The sequence below is a fragment of the Trichomycterus rosablanca genome, chromosome 26, assembly GCF_030014385.1.
Source record: "Trichomycterus rosablanca isolate fTriRos1 chromosome 26, fTriRos1.hap1, whole genome shotgun sequence".
In the NCBI taxonomy this organism is placed as follows: domain Eukaryota; kingdom Metazoa; phylum Chordata; class Actinopteri; order Siluriformes; family Trichomycteridae; genus Trichomycterus; species Trichomycterus rosablanca.
The window spans coordinates 6,394,267-6,418,025 of NC_086013.1; the positions used below are offsets into that span (position 1 = coordinate 6,394,267).

A 23,759-nucleotide genomic window follows, 5' to 3' on the forward strand; every position below is an offset into this window, starting at 1 on the left:
ATGGCTAGACGACTGCAGCTCTTGTGGGGTGTTCCTGGTCTGCAGTGGCATGTGGGGAGCGAAGGCTGGCTCCAACAGACGAGCTACTGTAGCTCAAATTGCTGAAGAAGTTAATGCTGGTTCTGATAGAAAGGTGTCAGAATACACAGTGCATTGCAGTTTGTTGCGTGTGGGGCTGCATAGTCGCAGACCAGTGAGGGTGCCCATGCTGACCCCAGTCCATCGCCGAAAGCGCCAACAATGGGCACGTGAGCATCGGAACTGGACCACAGAGCAATGGAAGAAGGTCGGGTGCGTGTGCATCACTTACCTGGGGAACACATGGCACCAGGATGCACTATGGGAAGAAGACAAGCCGGTGGAGGCAGTGTGATGCTTTGGGCAATGTTCTGCTGGGAAACCTTGGGTCCTGCCATGTGGATGTTACTTTGACACGTACCACCTACCTAAGTATTGTTGCGGACCATGTACACCCTTTCATGGAAATGGTATTTGCTGATATATATTTAACAATAAACAATAACATAAGTCTTAGAGTAATCATACAAATATGACTAAAAGCAACTGCCTAGAGGAGGATTTAAATAATTGCATCATCACCCTAGTAATTAGTTTGTACTTAAATTATTAGTTTTGTCTTTAAACTGGCCCCGTGGTCAGATTACATAGGAAATTATACTGGCTGTGTTTTATTTGTATATACTATTTAATACTCTTTTTTATTATATTGTTATTTAGGTCACTTTGGTTCTTCAGTTGCCTCTTATTTTATCTTCCTTCGCTGGATGTACGGCATGAACCTGGTCCTCTTCAGTTTGACCTTTGGCCTGGTTGTGATTCCAGAGGTTAGATTCTATGCTTTGTTTATGGTGTATGTCTGAACTGCATCTAAACTGCATCTATTTTTATAAATGAACTGATCATTGATATTTCATAGCTTCTCATGGGACTTCCTTATGGATCCATTCCTCGCAAAACAGTACCAAGAGAGGAACAAGCCACAGCAATGGACTATGCAGTACTTACTGACTTTAACGTAAGTCTTTAATGATTTATGATAGTGTGTGTGTGTGGTTATACAAAGGTGTGGTTATATTATATGTAATGTAAGCTTCCTGGATGAAAAATGCTACATATATTTTTTCCCAATTTTTTGATTAAGTCCCCCTCAACCTCAATTCTGCCTGCAAAGTATTTGTATGTTGCCCTGTCAATTTCTAGAAAATTCTTTCTCTTAGTTGTTAGAGTGATTTTGTCAACCAGTCATACTGCCAAGAGGTCCCTCATGCATGGCACACACTCAGATTTGGCTCTATAGACCTTCAAATTGACGTTCTGGAATGTAGGTGTACCATGTGCAGGTCTGGGTAACTAAATATTTGGTACATTAGTCCAAGAGCGAAATCTACTAACATTAAACACTTATTTTTGTTGACAAAATGTAACATCATTTTTTGTCTGGGAAGCTTTTTCTTAAACAAAAACCTGAATCTGTCATTCCTGTAATCTGTAAATAACTGACAAAAGCACAAAGAAAAAAAAAAATTTTCTTGGCTGACCAACTTGATTAATTTAATTTTGAATATAACGCCTGCAACACATTTAAAAAAGTTGGGATTGGGCAAAATAAGAGTAAAATGTTTATAGTAGGGATGTAACAATGCACCTCAAGACAGTTAAAAATCGATTCACATGTGTAATTATTCCTATTGGTTTACATGTATAATTAATCGATATTCACTTTAAACAGCAGAGGGCTGTTCACCTTGCCTGGTTGACGTCACTACAGGGTTGCCAGGTTCAGATTTTTTTTCAGCCAAATTTATTTAAGTGAGGATACTTTCTTAATTTGTATTATTCATTTATTTATTTAATGTGGGATTTATTTCATTTTATTTTTATTTTTTTTACACAAAAAGTGAAATGTGTACCTACCTTAAAAAATAAAAGGACATTCATTATTAAGATAAATAAAAGATAAGCACAAATACAATATTAAATTTTTTTTTAAAGAGAAATAATACAAGGAAAGTTTGTCATAATTTTCTTTAATTTAATTTTGTTTAAAAAATCAGGACAAAAAATTTTATCGGGAATCCAGTATCGTGAATCAAATTGCATCGCATCGTGGGTAGAGTGCATAATTTTTTCCCTAGTTTATAGTATATTCAGGTTGCACAATAAGCAGATGAATTGGTAGCAGGTGAAGATATCATGATTGGGTATAAAGATGGGTCATGGCTTTGTAAATTTGAAAATTGTCAGTCAGTTCAATATGAACATTTCCCAACACAAGACTGCAAATAATTTGAGGTTTTTTAACCATACAGTGTTGTGAAATAGTATTTCCACCTTCCTATTTCTACTATTTGTTTCACTTATAGTCACTCACTCACTTTCTTAACTGCTTATCCAATTGAGCCTATCCCAGCTTTTCAATGGGCGCAAGGCACACAGTAACACCCTGGATGGGGCACCAGTCCATCACAGGGCAGACACACATACACACACACACACACACACATACACACACTCATACACACACCTATTCACCTATAGGGCAATTGAGTGTCTTTGTAGAGTTTAATGTGTGCTTAATAGTGTGCATCAAGAAGACCAGAGTCACATTGTGGTCTCATATTTTAATCAGAATCATATTGTAATGTATAGTGCACCATAATTACAATTCATTAGCTAAAGGCTGGAGATCTCCATTTATATCTGTATTAACCACAATTTCAATACCTGCAGTGTTCAATTACAGTGCAATATTATGAACACAGAAAACAAGTAAACCTGTGGGTAAAAGTTTTTTGGTTCCCTAGTTAATGAGATCAGATGCATTCAGGCGCCATTACATTAAAAACTGTCATGTTACTATGATTCAGTGGCGATTTCTCTAAGACTGCAAGGGAAGCTCAGCTTCCCCTAAAATGTCAAAAATTGAATGGTCAAATATGTACAGTTGTGTTAACATTTCATTGACTACAAATGCGTTAGAACATGTTCATCTCGAAGACGAGTTCGTTCAGAATCAGCTACTTATCACAAATCGACTTACTCGATTTTGTTAACTCCCGCAGCGTCAATGCATTTGCCCATAGAAGCTGAGCGTCTATTCACTTCAATGGGACTGCATGGAAAAGTTTTTTTCATTGCTACAAAACTTGCCGGTCATTGGATAAATGCCATGATTTTGTCCCGCCTCCGGACGCTGAGCGTCTCTGGGGGTGAATGGAGCTGTGGGCGGGTCTGGACGCGGAGCTTCTGCCCGTTTTGATTGACAGCTATTTTGAGATCTACACCGTCACTTAATCGCTTGGAGCTTCATCGCGGATTTTGCGAGTGAAGTCGAAAGACAAACTGCAACCTATTTCTTGGTATTTGCTTGGTGAAATTACTTGACCATTTCCATTGTTTATTGTGTAAATAAAACACACTCATAGTATTTGTTTCAGGACACTGGTCAAGTCCCTGGAAAAGACGCCTACTTGGTACGACAGGATCACAGGCCATTTTCTTGAAAAGGAACAGAGGGCGGAATTTATGTATAAATAAATTGACAAATTTTATGATGTAAGCCGACAATGAGCTTCTCCTCTTTGAAAGACCAGCAGCCGCCACTGCTATGATTGTATATAGCCACATGGGCTCGGAAGTATTTTGGAAAGCCATCTGTCTTCTTTTGTAAATGTTAGATGCATCAAGAAGACCAGAATCACACAAAGACAACCCTTGGCTGTTGAGACCATTCCAATTGCAATACAACAATTACAGTTATTGTTTCCAACATCAGTAGGAAATTCAGTGTAACACAGTTGTAAACATTCCTGTCTTAACTTCTCAAATCAAATCAAATCAAGGTTTATTTGTCACATACATGGTCATACACAGTACAACTGGCAGTGAAATGCTTTAGTGACTGCTCCGCCACAGTAATTACAAAAACTACAAAATAGTTAAAAAATATATTATACAAAAAAATATAGAATGTTTTTAAAAGTAAGAATCTAGAAACATTAGAACAATTAACAATATAATTAAAAAAAAGGAGCAATTTAAAGTAAAGTGAACATTAGAACAATTAACAATATAATTAAAAAAAAAGAGCAATTTAAAGTAAAGTGAACATTAGAAGAATTAACAATATAATTACAAAGGGCAATTTAAAGTGAACAAGTGTGTAAGGTAAAGTGACAAGTAGTGCAGAACATAATGCTACATAATGCTATACAGATGTGATAAATAATAAATACACAAATACTAATCTATACATATACATACATATACATATAAAACAGTATACACGCATATACTTACAGTATATACACATACATACTGTATGTCCACATATATACACATACATATACATATAAATTAGATTCTGAATGTGTTTCAGGCATCAAATTGTAAATTTCTTTAACGTTACAAATGTTGGTCAGTGAAAATTTGGAAAATTGAAATGTCTTTTTCTACCTCATAAGAAAATGAACAAATCACAGATGCAAGTCTTTTTCATTTATAACATCTCAAACTTCTATTTTAACAGGGTTACTGCAAGTATTCTGTTCTTTTCTATGGCTACTATAATAACCAGAGAACCATTGGCTTCCTAAAGTTCCGTCTTCCTTTGTCCTACCTGATGGTGGGCGTTGGGACCTTCGGGTACAGTCTGATGGTTGTAATCCGCACGTGAGTCTCTCATTTCATCCATCACTAGATTCTCTAGAAATGGCATGAAATACTATTAAGATTATATTAAACCTGTGTGTATTGTGATAGGTCACCAGATTTAAACAGGTTGTTTCAGCTTCTTCTTCTTTTTTATGCATTTTCTCCCCTTTTCTCACAATTTTTGGCGCATCCAATTTTTACCCAGTTGCGTTATGCTTCCTCTCTACTGGTGCCACAATTAAGGAGAGCGAACTGACACACGCCCCCCCGACATGTGTGCAGTAGCCGACTGCATTTTTTCACCTGCACGAGACGAGTTCATATGCAGATCAGCTTTGTGTACAGAGAGCCACACACTGATCGCATTATCCCTCAACTCTATGCAGACACCATCAATCAGCCAGCAGAGGTCGCAATTGCATCAGTTATGAGGTCCCTATCCGGCTTTTCCCTCCCTGTACAAACAACAAGCCAATCAGTGTTCATATAGCCTATCCCAGCCGGATGGCAGAGCTGAGTTTCGAACCGACGAGTTTGAAATGTCAGCTCTGGTGTGCTAGCATGTTTTACCGCTGCGCCACCTGAGTGGCTTTTGTTAGCAAATGTAATTTGAAATCCTAAATTATTTGAATGGAAAAAATGTGTAAAAAAAAGTTCAGTAATACATTTAACATAGATAGTCTAGATATTACTTTGTTATTTTTTCATTAGACCTAAACATTTTTTTAGTCGTACATTGACTTCCCATGGCTTTCCTTGGCATTACTTGCGCCATGTCTCAGAACAGAAGAATGCGCTTCTGTTATCCTGCCAGCCAGAGTGGATTCCCACTGAGTTTATAAACGCAGTCCACTCTTGCCGTTAGGATGGCTAAAAACGCAGATGTAGGGGGTGGGGACGGCGAAGACAGTGAGTTCACCTTTGCTTGGAAGATGTTTACCAGCTGGGACTATCTCATCGGCAACTCAGAGACAGCTGACAACAAGTTCGCCTCCATCACCACTAGCTTTAAGGTATGTAGTGATGGGTGTCAATGTATGAATACATATGATCTGCCATTTTATGCACATTTTAATAATTACAGTTCACCGTAATTACAATTCTCTAGCTGAATAAATCAAATAAAAGATTTTATAAACTTGTAGGTTGAAACTTCTTTGCTGTCCTATGTAGGAATGTAACGATGCACCACAAGACAGTTATACATGCACATGTGCCACGATTCGAATCAGTTATTCATTTAAGATGAATCGATATTCACTTTAAACAGCAAAGGGCAGTGGAGCTATTCACCACGCCTAGTTGACGTCACTACAGGGTTGCCAGGTTCTGAATTTTCCAGCCAAATTTATTTTTGTGAGGATACTTTCTTTATTTATATTATTCATTTATTTATATAATTTATATAAAAATTTATATTATTTGTTTTAAAATTTCATTTCAGTTTTTTTTTTTTACACAATAAGCATTATTTGGCATAGTTTGTACCTACCTCAGAAATATATTGGACATTCATAATAATGTAAGGACATTATTTAGGACATTCATTATTTAGATAAATAAAAGATAAGCACAAATACCGTATTATATTTTATTTTTTTAAAGAGAAATAATAAAATGAAACTTTGTCATGATTTGTCTTTAATTTCATTTTGTTTAAAAAAATTGGGGAAAAATCTTATCGTGAACCCAGTATCGTGAATCGTATCGCATCGTGGGTAGAGTGTATCGTTACATCCCTAGTCCTATGACATATTGTTGACGTATTGTTGATTGGTCAATGAAGCTAATGATCTACAGCTCACAGCATTTTAGGAGCTGCGCCTCCTTCAGAGTAGGCTATTTTGACTTTGTCATGCTTTTGGTTTGTTAGATTTCGTCATGGTTTATTGATTGAGAATTTTGATCTCTTGCTTATGCTCTTGCTTAAAGTCTTGTTTAGTGTTGTTCATGTTTGGTGTTAGCCTGTTTTAGCTTAGCTTAGGGTCTAGAATAGTCAGGTTTCATGTGTGTTTAGTTTAGCAGTTAGCTTAGCATTTAGCTTAGGTCATGTGTTGGTGTGTCTTGTGTAAACCTGTCTTGTTATTATTAAACAGTGTAAACATCTGCGTGTTTGTCACCCCTCTTGTCACATTAGTCCATTCGTTACAAAGACACAATTTATTTAAAATTGTATTAAAACATTTACAAAATTTAAGAGTACAACAACAGAATGGTTACAACAATATGTATTATTATACTGTATATTATATAAATATTATTTTATTGTTACAGAGTATTTAGATCAGAGTCTTCACATGGTTGGAAAGATTGAGATTAAAAATGGCTTAATTGCTGCCAAAGCAGGTTCTAACATTTAATTACAAAATAATGCAAAATAAATAAATACAAACCTAATTATAAAAAAGTTTAAACAGTTGGTAAAATGCAAATAATAATAATGACAAAATTTTATTTACATTTAAATTAATGTTGTATCTTATCAGCTTCATTGCTTTTTGGAAATATGTGCTGTATATACATGTTTGGGAATTTTTCGTAAGTAAACATATACAGTGTATCACAAAAGTGAGTACACCCCTCACATTTCTGCAAATATTTCATTATATCTTTTCATGGGACAACACTATAGACATGAAACTTGGATATAACTTAGAGTAGTCAGTGTACAACTTGTATAGCAGTGTAGATTTACTGTCTTCTGAAAATAACTCAACACACAGCCATTAATGTCTAAATAGCTGGCAACATAAGTGAGTACACCCCACAGTGAACATGTCCAAATTGTGCCCAAATGTGTCGTTGTCCCTCCCTGGTGTCATGTGTCAAGGTCCCAGGTGTAAATGGGGAGCAGGGCTGTTAAATTTGGTGTTTTGGGTACAATTCTCTCATACTGGCCACTGGATATTCAACATGGCACCTCATGGCAAAGAACTCTCTGAGGATGTGAGAAATAGAATTGTTGCTCTCCACAAAGATGGCCTGGGCTATAAGAAGATTGCTAACACCCTGAAACTGAGCTACAGCATGGTGGCCAAGGTCATACAGCGGTTTTCCAGGACAGGTTCCACTCGGAACAGGCTTCGCCAGGGTCGACCAAAGAAGTTGAGTCCACGTGTTCGGCGTCATATCCAGAGGTTGGCTTTAAAAAATAGACACATGAGTGCTGCCAGCATTGCTGCAGAGGTTGAAGACGTGGGAGGTCAGCCTGTCAGTGCTCAGACCATACGCCGCACACTGCATCAACTCGGTCTGCATGGTCGTCATCCCAGAAGGAAGCTGACGCACAAGAAAGCCCACAAACGGTTTGCTGAAGACAAGCAGTCCAAGAACATGGATTACTGGAATGCCCTGTGGTCTGACGACACCAAGATAAACTTGTTTGGCTCAGATGGTGTCCAGCATGTGTGGCGGCGCCCTGGTGAGAAGTACCAAGACAACTGTATCTTGCCTACAGTCAAGCATGGTGGTGGTAGCATCATGGTCTTGGGCTGCATGAGTGTTGCTGGCACTGGGGAGCTGCAGTTCATTGAGGGAAACATGAATTCCAACATGTACTGTGACATTCTGAAACAGAGCATGATCCCCTCCCTTCGAAAACTGGGCCTCATGGCAGTTTTCCAACAGGATAACGACCCCAAACACAACCTCCAAGATGACAACTGCCTTGCTGAGGAAGCTGAAGGTAAAGGTGATGGACTAAACCCAATTGAGCACCTGTGGCGCATCCTCAAGTGGAAGGTGGAGGAGTTCAAGGTGTCTAACATCCACCAGCTCCGTGATGTCATCATGGAGGAGTGGAAGAGGATTCCAGTAGCAACCTGTGCAGCTCTGGTGAATTCCATGCCCAGGAGGGTTAAGGCAGTGCTGGATAATAATGGTGGTCACACAAAATATTGACACTTTGGGCACAATTTGGACATGTTCACTGTGGGGTGTACTCACTTATGTTGCCAGCCATTTAGACATTAATGGCTGTGTGTTGAGTTATTTTCAGAAGTCAGTAAATCTACACTGCTATACAAGTTGTACACTGACTACTCTAAGTTATATCCAAGTTTTATTTCTATAGTGTTGTCCCATGAAAAGATATAATAAAATATTTGCAGAAATGTGAGGGGTGTACTCACTTTTGTGATACACTGTAATTAGGCAACAGGTGACATGCTCTATGTTATAAGACTGATGGAAAATTCAGTTCTATTTTAACAGCATTTCAAAAGCATTCTCAGAAACTAAATCAAATGTTAATCACTACACCTGGGAGAGCACCTTTTCACTGTACTTCAGACTCAGCTTGATGCTGAGTCTTCTGATTTCTTGACATTTTGTGTGGGTGCTTGTTTGTTAGTTCTGCTTATGGTTCATTTTCTGGTTACCAAGGGTGAGCCAACACCCTTTTCACCTTCTCCATGTTTTATTACATTATAGACATTTTTTGCCTCAAACATCTACACACAATCGCCAAAAAAGTGAAAACAGGGTTAAGAAAAAATGCAAGTTATTTTTTAAATCGTTTATTTAGGGGTTACATATCTGTACACACCCTTAGCCTAATTACTTGGTTGATGCACCTTTGGCAGCAATTACAGCTTTAAGGCGCTCTGAGGTCCATCTTGGTGTACTTAGCTGCATTCATCTTTCCCTCTATCAGGACTAGTCACCCCGGCCCTGCTGCTGAAAAACATCCCCACATCATGATGCTGTCACCGCTATGCTTCATTGTAGGGATGGCATTATCTAAGTGATGAGCAGTGCCTGGTTTCCTTCAGACATGACACTTGGTATTCAGGCCAAAAAGTTAATTTTTGGTTTCATCAGACCAGAGAATCTTGTTTTTCATGGTTTGAAAGTCCTCTAGGTGCCTTTCGGCAAACTCCAAGTGGGCTGTCGTGTGCCTTTTACTAAGAAGTGGCTTCTGCCTGGCCACTCTACCATAAAGGATGATAAATGATCTATGTTTTACATAAAAACATGTACAATACACTCATGTATTTGTAAACTGAGGCATAATATTTGTTTATTATGACTTAATTAAGAACACATTTTAGGAGTAACAATTGCAGTAGTCCTGTTCTTGTGGATTTGTGCAGCCTTTACACTGAACTTTTTTGTGTTGCAGGAGTCTATAGTGGATGAACAGGAAAACCAGAAGGACGAGAACATCCACCTGACAAGGTTTCTCCGAGTGTTGGCCAACTTTCTTATCACCTGCACCCTGGGTGGCAGTGGCTACCTTATTTATTTTGTAGTCAAACGGTCTCAAGAGTTTGCTAACAGGGATGACCTGAGCTGGTATGAGAAAAATGAGGTAATGAAATATTATACTTCATGTCGCATAACAACTTTTCATGTTTGGCCCTGGACTCAAAATGTACTTTTTGGTTGAAAAATATTACTAAATTAAAACAATTTACTAGAGATGGAACGATCGATCGGCTATTAATCGGTATCGGCCGATTTTTAATCAAAATATGCTATCGGCGATCGGCCGATATTTCCTAAATGTAGCCGATCCGATCGTGTGATATATAAAAGATCACGTTAAGTTAACAGCTCAGTGGATTGATCCAGACTTTGAGCTACAAAGCACCAACCATCGCATCAAAATTCATCAACAATCGCACAGAAACCATCGTGAAAGCTCTTCATGACCTAAAATAACATCATTAACGTTGTGCATCATACATACGATGTAATTTTGCTGATTGTAATAAAGATAATTCAACACGGTCACATCTGAGTCGATTATATAAACTCCTGGTTCACTTTGGTAAATCGTAAGCGGTGCTTGCTTGTGATGTAGATGAGAACAAGAAAACGTTACAGAGCCAATCCGAGGCAAAAGTTTATTCATTACCAAATTCGTTAGTTCAGGATCATCTGCTGAACTTTTAGGATCATCAGAAAACTTTTAGCTTCTTAGACGGAACGAGTCTGACTCGGTTACAGATCTGTGGTAATAGCAGTTTAATTAAGCTTTTTAATTGAGCTTTTTAATGTAAGAGAGTCACACAGAATGTTCTGTAGTAGCTGGTGTTTATTTAAAACCACGACATTTAATTAATAACAGTAAACACGGAGAGATAACTGAGAAGAGAAACTTACGCTTCGCGAAAAATGAATCGACTCGTGAATCACTTTAAGCGATACAGTGAACAGATCATTTCTCTTAAAGGCACAAGCACAAACACACAAACACACACGCGCGCGCGCGCGCTGCTCCGGTTTATCTTCACTGTAAGGCTCTTTTTAAGGTTTTTTCAGACTGAACTGGATAACATTAAACCTTTGTGTGTGTGTGGTCAGTTAGACTAATGAAATATGTCTCCTGTTGGTAAAAAAATAATTGTTTGATGTACTTTATTTACTGCTAAATTTGTAACACCCCCCCCCCCCAACGGAATCGGCTATCGGCCGATATCCCTGAAAGGAGATCGGACATCAGAATCGGTGCCAAAAACCCCGATCGGTACATCTCTACAATTTACTAAACATGTAATATTTAGCCCCTTTAACTGTATATGATTGTTGTAAAACCAGAAGAACATGATGGAGAACATGACAATATAAAGTGACAACATTAGTAATGTGATTGTACGTTGGGGATATGTTTTAGATGGAGATTATCATGTCTCTGCTGGGACTGGTGGGGCCCATGCTGTTCGAGACCATTGCTGAGTTGGAGGACTACCACCCCCGCATTGCCCTCAAGTGGCAGCTTGGACGCATATTTGCCCTGTTTTTGGGTAACCTCTACACCTTCCTGCTTGCTCTATTTGATGAGGTCAATCAAAAGGTATTATGATCATGCCATGCAAATTGTGTTAATATTGTAGGGGTCGAGTGCAATAGCGAATATATTAAGTAAATACACTGATCTGGCATAATATTATGCCCACCTTCCTAATATTGTGTTGGTCCCCCTTTTGCTGCCCCATATGAAACAAACTGTGATGCACTGTGTATTCTGACACCTTTCTATCAGAACCAGCATTAACATCAATTTGAGATACAGTAGCTCGTCTGTTGGATCGGACCACGCGGGCCAGCCTTCGCTCCCCACGTGCATCAATGAGCCTTGGCCGCCCATGACCCTGTTGCTGGTTTACCACTGTTCCTTCCTTGGACCACTTTTGATAGATACTGACCACTGCAGATTGGGAACACCCCACAAGAGCTGCAGTTTTGGAGATTCTCTGACCCAGTCATCTAGCCATCACATCTGGCCCTTGTCAAACTCGTTTAAATCCTTACACTTGCCCATTTTTCCTGCTTCTAACATCAACTTTGAGGATAAAATGTTTACTTGCTGCCTAATATATCCCACCCACTAACAGGTGCCATGTTGATGAGATAATCAGTGTTATTCACTTCACCTGTCAGTGGTAATAATATTATGCCTGGTCGGTGTACATTATTAGTTAGCTAGGTAAAATACTTAGCTTTGTCCAAAGAAAGGATGTCAAATTTGAATTTCACATACCTAAAATGTTTAATATTTCAATTTATTTAAATAATAGTAGAGTTTTTACAACGACAGAAAAGAGGTAACATTAGTTTTAGCAATACTTAGTGGAACTGTAACAGGTTGACTGCCTTTGTCCAATACCTCGCACGGTAGGAAGCACAAATCAACTTGCTGTGGTCCCAAGCAGGCTACAAATCCCATTTGCTGCAGAGCTCATGAGCTCTACTGTATTACACCTCACTCTATATTTAACCTAGCCTGGAATTCAATTCCTAGCTGAGTCATTGTTCTTGCATGACCCACACAGTAATTAACAAATATGTCAACCAACTTGCTTTATGCAAAAATACAATTTGGTCTGTTGTCACTTGTTCCTTTTCAACAAGTACTAATCAACTTTATTTGTATTTTGTAAATAGAAACATTTAGAATTTAATACCTGCAACACACAGAAAAGTTGGAAGAGAGAAAAAATTAAAAAGTTGATGGAATATTAAAGTTACAGAGTTTTAAAACATATCACAATAAGCAGGTGAATTGGAAAAAGGTAAGAAAGTCCTGATTGGATATAAAAAGAGGACCCATTGCTAGCAATGGTGGATCCTGGCCAACCACTTTGTGCCAGACTTCATGAGAGTATTGCCTAAGTTCAAAAAGAACATTTCTCAATGCAAGATTGAAAATATTTTAGGTCTTTCACCATCTACCGTGCATAATGTTGGGGAATCTGGAGAAATCTCAGGGCAAGAATGGAAACCACTACTGAATGTATGTGACCCTCAAGCTCTCAGATGACAATGCGTGAGAAACCATTACTTAACACAGGGATGCAACCTGAAACTATGTTACACAAAGAGACAGCCAGACATTAATCCAAGTTCTCTGGGCCCAAACTCATCTCAGATGGCTTGAAAGAAGTGGAAATGTCTTCTGTGTTTGGATGAGTTTTAGTTTGTTTTCTGTAAAAGGACAAGTTTTCCATGACAAAGACAAAAAAGACCATCCAGACTGTTATAAGTGAAAGCTGCAAAAGCCATTGGTCATGATGTGGGGTCTGGAGTCTATCCCATCTTTTCAATGGGCACAAGGCACACGGTAACACCCTGAACAGGGCGCCAGTTCATCGCAGGGCAAAGACACATACACACACTCACACCCATTCACCTATAGGGCAATGCAGTGTCTCCAATTAACATGACTGCATGTTTTTGGACTGCGAAGGTAAATCGGAGCTCCCGGAGGAAACCCACGCAGACACAGAGAGAACATGCAAACTCTGCACAGAAAGGTCCCGGACCGCCTCACCTGGGGATCGAACCCAGGACCTTCTTGCTGTGAGGCGACAGTGCTACCCACCGAGCCACTGTGCCGCCCTAAACATCTCTGTCCTCTGTCCCAGCTTTTTTAAATGTGTTGCAGGCATCAAATTCTAAATGTGTTTATTTTTACAATGAAGTGAATCAGTGAAAACACTGAAAGTCCTTATAAAGGATTCATTTTTTACTTGTCCTGGTTTGGTATGATATCTATAGTACACAGCATAATGTGTAACTTCCAAGACTTTACAGATGTGCACCACATCTATTAAAATGACAACAGAAATATTTCTGTTATGACAAAACAAATTAAAGTAACCCCAGTATATTTTTCAATACCTTGTAATCATAAGTAAGTAAATGTAGCATGTTACTACACAGATCATATGTTTACACTGCTCTTTGCATGATATTTGATATAAAGAAAAAGAAACAGATGTTTGTTAAAACAGGAAGGTTCTTTGGTTGGAAAAAGAACAATTATTAATGTAATACCATTTGTGTGTTTTTTTTAAGCTAGAGCAGGAGAAATCCATAAAGAATGCCAGCTTGTTGTTCATAAAAGAGTATTATGCCAACTACACTCTCAATAACCCCAACGCAACTGGCACACCACCTCCTATTGACCCTGCTGATATCATCCGTGGTCCATGCTGGGAGACAACAGTGGGAATAGTAATAAGCTTCATTATTTTTCACTGTTCACTGTGCTTCATTAACAATAACATTTACAATGTAACATTAACAGAAAAAAATATTTTAAATGCATAGGTTAGTGCCACTCAGGTGGCGGAGCAGTAAAACATGCTAGCACACCAGAGCTAACATTTCGAGCTTGTTGGTTTGAAACTCAGCTCAATCAGCTCAATCCGGCTGGGCTGGGCGGCTACATAAACAACGATTGACTTGTTGTTCATACAGGGTGAGAAGCCGGATAGGGACCTCATAACTGATGCAATTACAACCTCTGCTGGCTGATTGATGGCGCCTGCACAGAGTCAAGAAATAATGTGTTGATCAGGGTGTAGCTCTCCGTACACAAAGCTGATCTGTGCAGGTGAAAAGATGCAGTCGGCTACTGCACGTGTCGAAGAGGGCGTGTGTCAGTCTCGCTCTCCTCAATCAGCAGTGGAGATCAGCATCAGTAGAGAGGAAGTGTAATGCAATCGGGTAATTGGATATGACTAAATTGGGAGGAAAATTGCGAAAAATACAAAAAAAAATGCATAGGTTGACATGATTGGCATGGCATGGGATGGTATGAGTTGGTTTGAGATTAGCATGCCACTTATTTATGTTGTGATTGTGTTGTAAAAATCATGGTCCATATCCCCACTTGGGTTTTATTTGTACTGGTCATATAAAGGTGCCGAGATGATTGTCATATTTGTTCAAACAAACTTAATGTTGTGGTTGAATGAATACTTAATGGAAATATTCGGGCCACCTTTCACACAAAAAATGTTGAGTAGTCTTGTAAACCTGTGCCCATCCTATGTGACACATTACAGTACCAAATGCTGACACCACCTCTAAATATTTAATTAAGCTATGTTAACCACACCCAGGCTTACCTTTCAAAGTAATGAAAACATATTATGCAAGCCAGGCCTTATTCAGTGTCCATTTTTACTAATGATATTGTCCATGCATGATATTGCTTATGTGAGCGGCACAGTGGCTCAGTGGGTAGCACTGGCCTCACAGCAAGAAGGTCCTGGGTTTGATTACCAGGTGGAGTGGTCTGGGTCCTTTCTGTGTGGAGTTTGCATGTTCACCCTGTGTCTGCGTGGGTTTCCTCCGGTAGCTCCCGTTTCCTCCTACAGTCCAAAGACATACAAGTGAGATGAATTGGAGATACAAAATTGTCCATAAAAGACTTGAACTAATGAATCTTGTGTAATGAGTAACTACCTGCCCTGTTATGAATGTAACCAAAGTGTGTAAAGCATGGTGTTAAAATCCTAATCAATAAATGAATAATACTTGTGTTTTTTAAAACACATTACATTAAGTAAAACCACATTATATTAAATCCACCAAAGATAATAAGAATTTAAAACGCCAAACTTTTTTGCAGAGCTAGAGTTTAAATTACGTCTGTATGATACAGCAAATGAACAAAAAAAAAAGTAAGGATATTGTAATGGGTCTACCTGCTGTGGAGATCATCAGGGGGCGCAATTTGAAAAACCATACCCATCTGCCATGCCATTGGGGCCAGCAGCATTGATTCACAGATAATTCACTGTAATGTTTCCTTTAACAGACAATCAATTTGCCTTCCGAAAGGGGCATGAAGGTTTTTCTGTAGGGCCTCCCTATTTTGGCCACCCTTTTTTTTTTTTTTTTTTTTTTTTCTTGTTCTGGCCCATTAGCCACTGTATTGTGCCACCTTGTTTAAACATCTTTGAAATTTTGGTTAAATTTCCCAAATATGGAGCCTCTGTGGTGAGGCATGACCTGCCCCACCCCGATACAGTAGCAGGATTTTCTGTTAATACTGCAATGTCACATTTATTATGCAATTCAACCCCCTCATAATATGGCTAATATTAAAATCTGTTGTTAGTCTGTATGACCTAAAGTTGATGAAACAATTGGGAAGTTAATAACAACCCTTTCTTTGCTTTTATTGTGACGATCTACTGTATATAAACACAATGCAGAGATGTGTTTAAAGTGCAACCATGGTGTAAACTAAGAAGCTTCACAAATGCTTAGGAAATACTTTAACTGCACCAAAAGGGCAATGTATATAAAAATATTTCTTAGACCTTAAACATTCAAAGTCACCAGGGGCATTATCTGGAAGTTACAATCTTATGGCAGCAGTAAACCTGCCTGTCAAGCATGGAGGTGGTCATTGATGGTGTGGGGATGTTTTTCTTTGAAGGAACTGGTAGTCTTGATCCTGTGACAAGCATCATGAAATCACAAAAATACCAGGACATTTTAAAAAGGAATGTTAAGACCTTTGTGGTAAAACTGAATATTGGTGATATATGTACAGTTATTCACAAGACAATGATTCACACTTCCAAGTCACTCAAAGCTTGGCTATCAGTCCTGGAATATTCTGAAGTGGCCCTCCCAATTTTCAGAATTAAATCCCTTAGATAATCTTTTTTGTGGGATTTAAAGAAAGCGGTTAAAATGCATCAAACTGTAATGAGCTGGGAGCTTTTGCATTAGAAGAATAGAGGTATCAGAAGCCTGTTAGCACTCAACAAAATCGCTTATTAGAGGTCATTAAGAAAAAAGGATGTTCCACCAAGTACTGAGGGGGTTAAATAATAATGCACATGGACATTTATCAAAGAAACTCAACTAGTCTTTTGTTTAAACTCAAAATTATATCAACTTATTTAGCAATAACTATTATTGTATATTTCCATTTAGTTCTATGCACCTTTTATATTCCCTTCAGGTTAAATATTTTAGATTGCAGCTGTAGGCATTCATTGTTCTAAATAAAATCAATCATATCTGGTTTTACATATTTTGCTTTAAATCTGAAGTTTTCTCACTAACTTTTTTCAACAGGAGTTTGTAAAACTGACCGTCTCTGATATCCAAGTGACTTACCTGACCATCCTCATTGGGGACTTTATAAGGGCTCTGGTTGTACGTTTCCTCAACTACTGCTGGTGTTGGGACTTGGAGGCAGGCTGGGTAGGTACTTTTACTGTTGAGAATTTCAGGTTGGTACATTTTTAGAATTAACTTTTAACTTCATGTACAGCCCTCCTATGCTGAGTTTGACATCAGCGGCAATGTCCTTGGACTGGTCTTCAATCAAGGGATGATATGGTAGGGCACAAACACATACAAGCCAAACTCATTTTTGTATGAGACTATTATGTAGGTGAAAACTACAGTGCTACAATGTATTTGATATTTGTTCAGTGTACAATCCCAAATCAGAAAAAGTTGGGACAGTATGGAAAATGCAAATAAAATAAAAATGCAGTGTTCCTTACATTTACTTTGACAGACAGACAGTTTAAACCCAATATATTTTTATGTTATGTGGAGTTACATGTACAAATGCCATTTAAAACTTTACTGTACAAAAACTAAGCCTTATGTTAACCATGTCCAGAAGTGACGCCGACTGCTCTGTGCTTGGAGGCATCTAAGATGGACCATCACACAGTGGAAACGTGTATTGTGGTCAGATGAATCAGCATTCCAGGTCTTTTTTGGAAAAAATGGACGCTGTGTGCTCCAGACCAAAGACATAAAGAACCATCCAGCCTGTTATCAGCAACAAGTCCAAAAGCCAGAATCTATCATGGTATGGGGCTGTGTCAGTGCCTTTGGCAAAGGTCATTTACACCTATGTGATGGCAGCATTACTGCAGAAAAGGAACATATGCTGCCTTCAAGACGTCATCTTTTCCAGGGGCATTTTTCAACAAGACAATGCAAAACCACATGCTGCACACATTACAAAGGCATGGCTGCAGAAGAAGAGGGTACGGGTACTGAACTTGCCTGCCTGCAGTCCTGACCTGTCCCCAACAGAGAATGTGGGGAGAATTTTCTGTGTGGAGTTTGCATGTTCTGCGTGGGTGTGCTCTGGTTTTCTTCCCACAGTCCATAGACATGCAAATGAGGTGAACTGGAGATACAAAATTGTCCATGACTGTGTTTGGTATAACCTTGTGAACTGATGAATCTTGGATAACAGTGGCTTTAATGATTTTATAAAGGAAGAAGTATGACACAATCTTACATCTTTTTAGATTTTGCTTTTTAGCCAGACTGAGCATTTGGGCAGGAAGGGCCTTGGCCAAAGAATTAAGAAAGAACTTAATGGTCACTTTATAGGAGCTCAAATAGTCCCTTGCAAATATGGAAGAACTACTTGGATGGACAGCAATATTTTTAGCATTTTATTTATCAGGCCATTTTATTTATCAGGCAAAGTAGCAAGATACAAATCACAGTTGAGTGTGGAGTTTGCTAAAAGGCATATAAAGAACTCTGGTCTAATGAAATTTGTAATCTTTAGGCAAAACAACAGGGTTTATGTCTAACAAAAAACATGCACTACACATCATCTGGCTAATGATGATTGTGGCAGCATTATGCTATGAGTGCTGCTTCTTAGTGGTAGAAACATGCAGGCAGATAAGAGGGACAGATAAATGCAACCAAGTACATTTTTGTAGATCCAGGTTTAGGTTCTTTATCATAGTTTAGAAAGTAGTTTAGCTATATATACTGTATATTGATTGGCATTCAGTACACAGTTTCTTAATTTCAGGTTCACCTAACATGTAAAGCTAACAGAACATATTAGCAGATACATGGCCAACCTGGTATTATGACATAGCAGGGGTTTTAATGGCCATATTTTGAATATACAAATATCCTGGTATTTTTAATTGTTCCTAGACCTTTTTGATGCTTTAATCATTTAAAATGACTAACACAAAGGCACTGTAACTTAAATAATTAAGCTTGCTAACAACAACAAACATTTAACATTTTCCGTTTCATTCATTTGCTTTTATGGTCACAATTATACTTTCTATGTATTGTACCATGCAGCTTAAGCACAAATGTACTGTATGATTTGTTTTCATCATTTTCATGACAAAATATAATTCTGATTCATTTTTTGTTTGTGCTAGGATGGGAGCTTTTTACGCTCCCGGTCTGGTTGGCATCAATGTCCTTCGTCTCCTTACCTCTATGTACTATCAGTGCTGGGCTGTCATGGCTTCCAATGTGCCCCATGAGAGAGTCTTCAAGGCTTCTAAATCCAACAACTTCTACATGGGCCTTCTGCTTCTTATCCTCTTTTTAAGTCTGCTGCCTGTGGTCTACACTATAATGTCTCTGCCCCCGTCCTTTGATTGTGGGCCCTTTAGGTCATACACACACACACACATATACATACATACATAAAGCACAAGAAATATTGTTTATATATATTCCTCGTACACAACTGCAGTAATAATTCCGTAGTTTGTGAACACATGTCAATCTGTCTTGTGTAACAGTGGAAAGGAAAGGATGTTTGATGTGATTATGGAGACTATAGACCTGGATCTACCTGCATTTATGGGGACATTGTTCAGCTATGCAGCCAACCCTGGCCTAATCATCCCTGCCATTCTGCTCATGGTGTAAGTTAGTACACATAATGTACAAACCCCATTGGAAAGATTTGACTTTACTGCACAGAAAGCAAGTACATTTTTAATAGGTGAGGATATCATGATTGGGAATAAAAGGATGGCTCAGTCTTTGCTGGCAAAGATGGGTCATGGTTCACTACATTGTGCCAAATTTTGTGAGAGAATTGTCAATCAGTTCAAAATGAACAATTGTCAACACAAAATTGCAAATAATAATAATAGACAGGATTGCATGAGAAACCATCATGCTACTGTGATAAAAAAATAGCCACATGAGCTCTAGTGTACTTTGTAAAACCATTGTCACTTAACACAGTCCGCCACTGCATAAAATGCAACCTAAAACTTTATTACGCAAAGAGAAAGCTATAAATCAGTTGTTTTCAGAAATGTTCTTTGGGTCCAAGTTCATCTCAGATGGACCAAGTGGCAGTGGTAACATGTCCTGTGGTTTGCTAAATTTAACTTTCAAACAGATGCTGAGTTCTTTCTGCCAAAGATGAAAAAAAAAAAGTACCATTGACATGGCAACATATATTGGGATTTAAGATTGCTATGCGTTCCTTCTCCAGGAATGTCCTTGGTTATTTCAGCAAGACACAAAGGGACGAGGTTAATTAACAAAACACTACATTATTGAGTAGTTCAACAGTTTAAGAATTTTGGATTTTACCATCTTTTGAATAGTTTAAAAAAAATAATATACAAGCAAGACAATTACAAGCCACATTCTGTATGTGTTACCACATTGAGGCTTCTTAGTAAGACAGTGCAGTGTACACAGTACACAGTGCAGATCTGTATATCTGTATCCCAGTCACTTTCATACAGTTGCAATCAAACATTTTCAACCCTGCAAAGAAAATTTGGATTAATAACTAACCTATCTGCAGAGCTATATTTTACTTTGAATTAGGTGAATAATTGGGTCATTGTCTTGTTGAAAGGTAAACGGTTACTCCAGTGTAGGTTTCCTTTCACTGGCTGCATTAATCCAGCTTTCAGTTCTTACCAATTTCCCTGTCCTTGCCCCTGTGAAATACTTCCATAGCATGGTACCTCCATCACCATGTTCTACCAAAAATGTATTAGTCAGGTGATGTGAATTGCCAGAATCTTTAACAATATGCTGCAGAGTAGATTGTCCATTTAGCAAGTTCTCTTATCTCTGCACATAACATTTGGAGCTCTTCTAGAGTAACCATTGGGTTTCTTTTTACCTCCCTAACCAACACTCTTTCTGCCCGGATGCTTAGTTTGACTGGATGGGCAATACTATGGAGGTTCAAGGTTGTGCCAAGTTTCTTCCATTTAAAAAAATTTTGACCACTCGGGTCTTAGGAAAATTCAAAATCTTTTATGATCTATACCTTGTTACAGACACATCACAAAGATAATTGTAGTAAACAGGATGAATGTGACCACAGTTTAGAATGCCACAGGGTTTGAATACTTTTGTGAAAGTTACCCTTGCCGTGCAGTAACACACCACATACCATGACGGATGCGGACTTTACATTGAAACATTCAGAATGCTTCGTTTTTGGCCTGGAAAACAAAATATCCACTGTCCAATTATTTCTAAAAGCATCTAGAAAGCTGGACCAAGTAGACCACATTCATATTTCCATTACATCTAAAAATAAGCTTGAGTGATTAGAAATGTGCATATATTTACAAATATCATTAAAGTTCATAAGGTAAAACATCTCTTATCTGTGCTGTTTTGATTAAGTACTTGTAAAAGACAGTTTGTTTACTATTTAACTACAGTATGTGTTATGGGTGCATCATTACAGATAATGGCTGGGCCTATAGATATCAATCAGTCACATGTCTTTTTCTTGCAGTCTGGCTATTTACTATCTCAACTCTGTGTCTGAAGCCTATAAGAATGCCAACAACGAGCTGAAAAAGAAAATGCAGATGGTAAGTTAACATCCAAAATTGGAGTGCATTTTCTTCTAGTGACAACTGAAATTTATTACTAACTGGATGTAATTTTACAAGGCAAGAGATGAGGAAAAGAACAGACGAAATAACAAAGACAGCACCAATCAAGTGATGAAGGATTTAGAGGACTTACTACCCAACCGCTCAAACACTTCAGAGGAGCGGGCAGGTAAGAAATGCTCTTATAACTTTATTAAATGTATTAATGTTTTAAATTAAGTCAATACCCAAGTAGCACATGGGTGTTGAAGCAGCCTACTACACTAGCCCACCACTGCTAAGATCCTGGTGCTATCGGTTGGCTGGGTGTCTACACAGACATTACTAACTACAGTACGTCTGAGGGGAAGTGGCTGAAGCCCTGTGATGGATTGGCATCCTGTCCAGGGTATTTCTGCCCTGAGAAGTGTTTCCCAGTGGAACTGGTCCCACCAGACCCACCATGGTAAAGTGGATAATGAAAATGAAAAATATTCTCAGTAAAGTAGTTTGGCATGAGTGTTAGGGCAGCTGTAAACATTAAAAATGTCTATAAATTCTCACCAAAATTAACAGTTAATGCTTCAAAAAAGTAATTTCCTGGAATCATAAAATGTGTATCCTCTTTATTTAACTAATTTAATTCTCTTTTTGTTCTAAAGACAAGCCTGATGAAAGCAGACCTTCTAAAATAAAACCTGGTGCAGCAGGCAATGCTGTCAGTCTGCAGAAGGACATTTCACTGGCTTCACCCAATCCCAATGTTCGAGGGCCTGTGACCCGGACACCAGGTCCCCGGACAGCAGGGCCCCTGCCTGGAAACCAAGGGCTTGCTCCAGGGGCAGGGTATCCTAAAGGACAAAGACCACCGCCTAAACATTAGCACAATATCTGTATAATATACACTGACTGTTTACTTTACTAAATCCATTTCATTATTTAAACTTGAGCAAACAGTTTAACATTTTTTAATAAACTGCATCAAGTAAAAGTTATTGTGATTGTATTCATGTAAGTTGTCACATAGTATTTGCAATAAAGCATTATTTAATTAAAGTAATGAAAACAATGAAAACAATGAAAACTGTTGCGAAATCCTGCTTCAGTGCCTCAAAGTGGCGCAACAGTGACAATGGCTGTCTGGTAGCTACGGTAGCCGGGTATATATACCCTGGCAGGTACAACCATGCTACAAAGGTACCGGACTGCCGGCCCTGCGGTTGGGCTGCCCAGGAGTGGGCATACAGTCCATCTGGCAGAGGCCGGAAGCTAGCTAAACTGGAGAGGTAAGGGCCTGCCCGCCTAGCCAGCGGGGTGGCTATACTTTAATGGCAAAAACAGCAAAAGGAAAAGGGCCTCAGTACCCTGCGCGTCAATCGGAACGCTCCACGGCGGCGGGGCGAAATCCGAGCGACGAGAGGCTGCTAAGAATCTCAGGTACCAAGAAGCCGCCAAGGAGAAGGACTAACCTTGCCATAGGCACCTACAACTGCAGGACATTGGCAAGGGGGAATGCCATGAACCATCTTATGGAGGAGAAAAAGAAGATCAAGTGCGACGTGTTGGGGCTCTGCGAAACACGCCAAAGGAAGGAGTTGAACGCGAGGTGGAAGGACGGAAGCGTCGTGAGACTGGGATGTGCGGATGGTCCAAGAGCGGTAGGAGGCATCGGGTTCATCATAAACAAGGAATGGGCTGAACGAATCACCTCTTGCAAGTTCGTGTCTTCTCGGATAGGGGTGCTGAACATTCAACTCTCAAAGACGGCCACCCTGAAAGTTGTCCAGGCCTATGCTCCCACGTGTGCCAGCGACGACGATGAAGTGGAGGAGTTCTACCAGGTGCTAGGGCAAACTCTAGCATCAAAATCCACATACACCGTCGTGATGGGAGACTTCAATGCAAAGGTCGGAAAAGGGCGGCAAGGCGAACGGTATGTGGGACGATTCGGATTGGGAGAAAGGAACGAGAGAGGAGAACGTCTGGTGACCATGGCAGAGGCGAGGAAGCTTTACATCGGGAACAGCCTATTCCAGAAAAACCTGGAAAAGAGATGGACCTGGATCGCTCCAAATGCAAAAGATCGGAATGAGATAGACTACATCCTGGTCGACAAGCGACGAATCCTGCAGGACGTCTCAGTGGTGACGCCGTTCAACACAGGAAGCGATCACCGCCTTGTGCGGGCGAAAGTTATGCTGGACGAGAGGA

General features: G+C 39.1%; 1 protein-coding gene across 1 annotated transcript in view; it reads left to right on the top strand.

The window, feature by feature from the left end:
* Window positions 1-22,493, top strand: part of tmc2a (transmembrane channel-like 2a) — a 29,855-nt gene extending 7,362 nt beyond the window's left edge. The window contains exons 7-20 of the mRNA XM_062988575.1: window positions 739-845; window positions 938-1,036; window positions 4,550-4,692; window positions 5,540-5,687; window positions 9,797-9,985; window positions 11,294-11,473; window positions 13,978-14,136; window positions 17,008-17,136; window positions 17,207-17,274; window positions 19,107-19,346; window positions 19,479-19,604; window positions 21,467-21,545; window positions 21,627-21,738; window positions 22,211-22,493. Of these exons, the coding sequence (XP_062844645.1) occupies window positions 739-845; window positions 938-1,036; window positions 4,550-4,692; window positions 5,540-5,687; window positions 9,797-9,985; window positions 11,294-11,473; window positions 13,978-14,136; window positions 17,008-17,136; window positions 17,207-17,274; window positions 19,107-19,346; window positions 19,479-19,604; window positions 21,467-21,545; window positions 21,627-21,738; window positions 22,211-22,431 (2,000 nt within the window). The 3' untranslated portion in view covers window positions 22,432-22,493. The remainder of the gene's footprint in view (window positions 1-738; window positions 846-937; window positions 1,037-4,549; window positions 4,693-5,539; window positions 5,688-9,796; window positions 9,986-11,293; window positions 11,474-13,977; window positions 14,137-17,007; window positions 17,137-17,206; window positions 17,275-19,106; window positions 19,347-19,478; window positions 19,605-21,466; window positions 21,546-21,626; window positions 21,739-22,210) is intronic.
* Window positions 22,494-23,759: the final 1,266 nt, after the last annotated feature.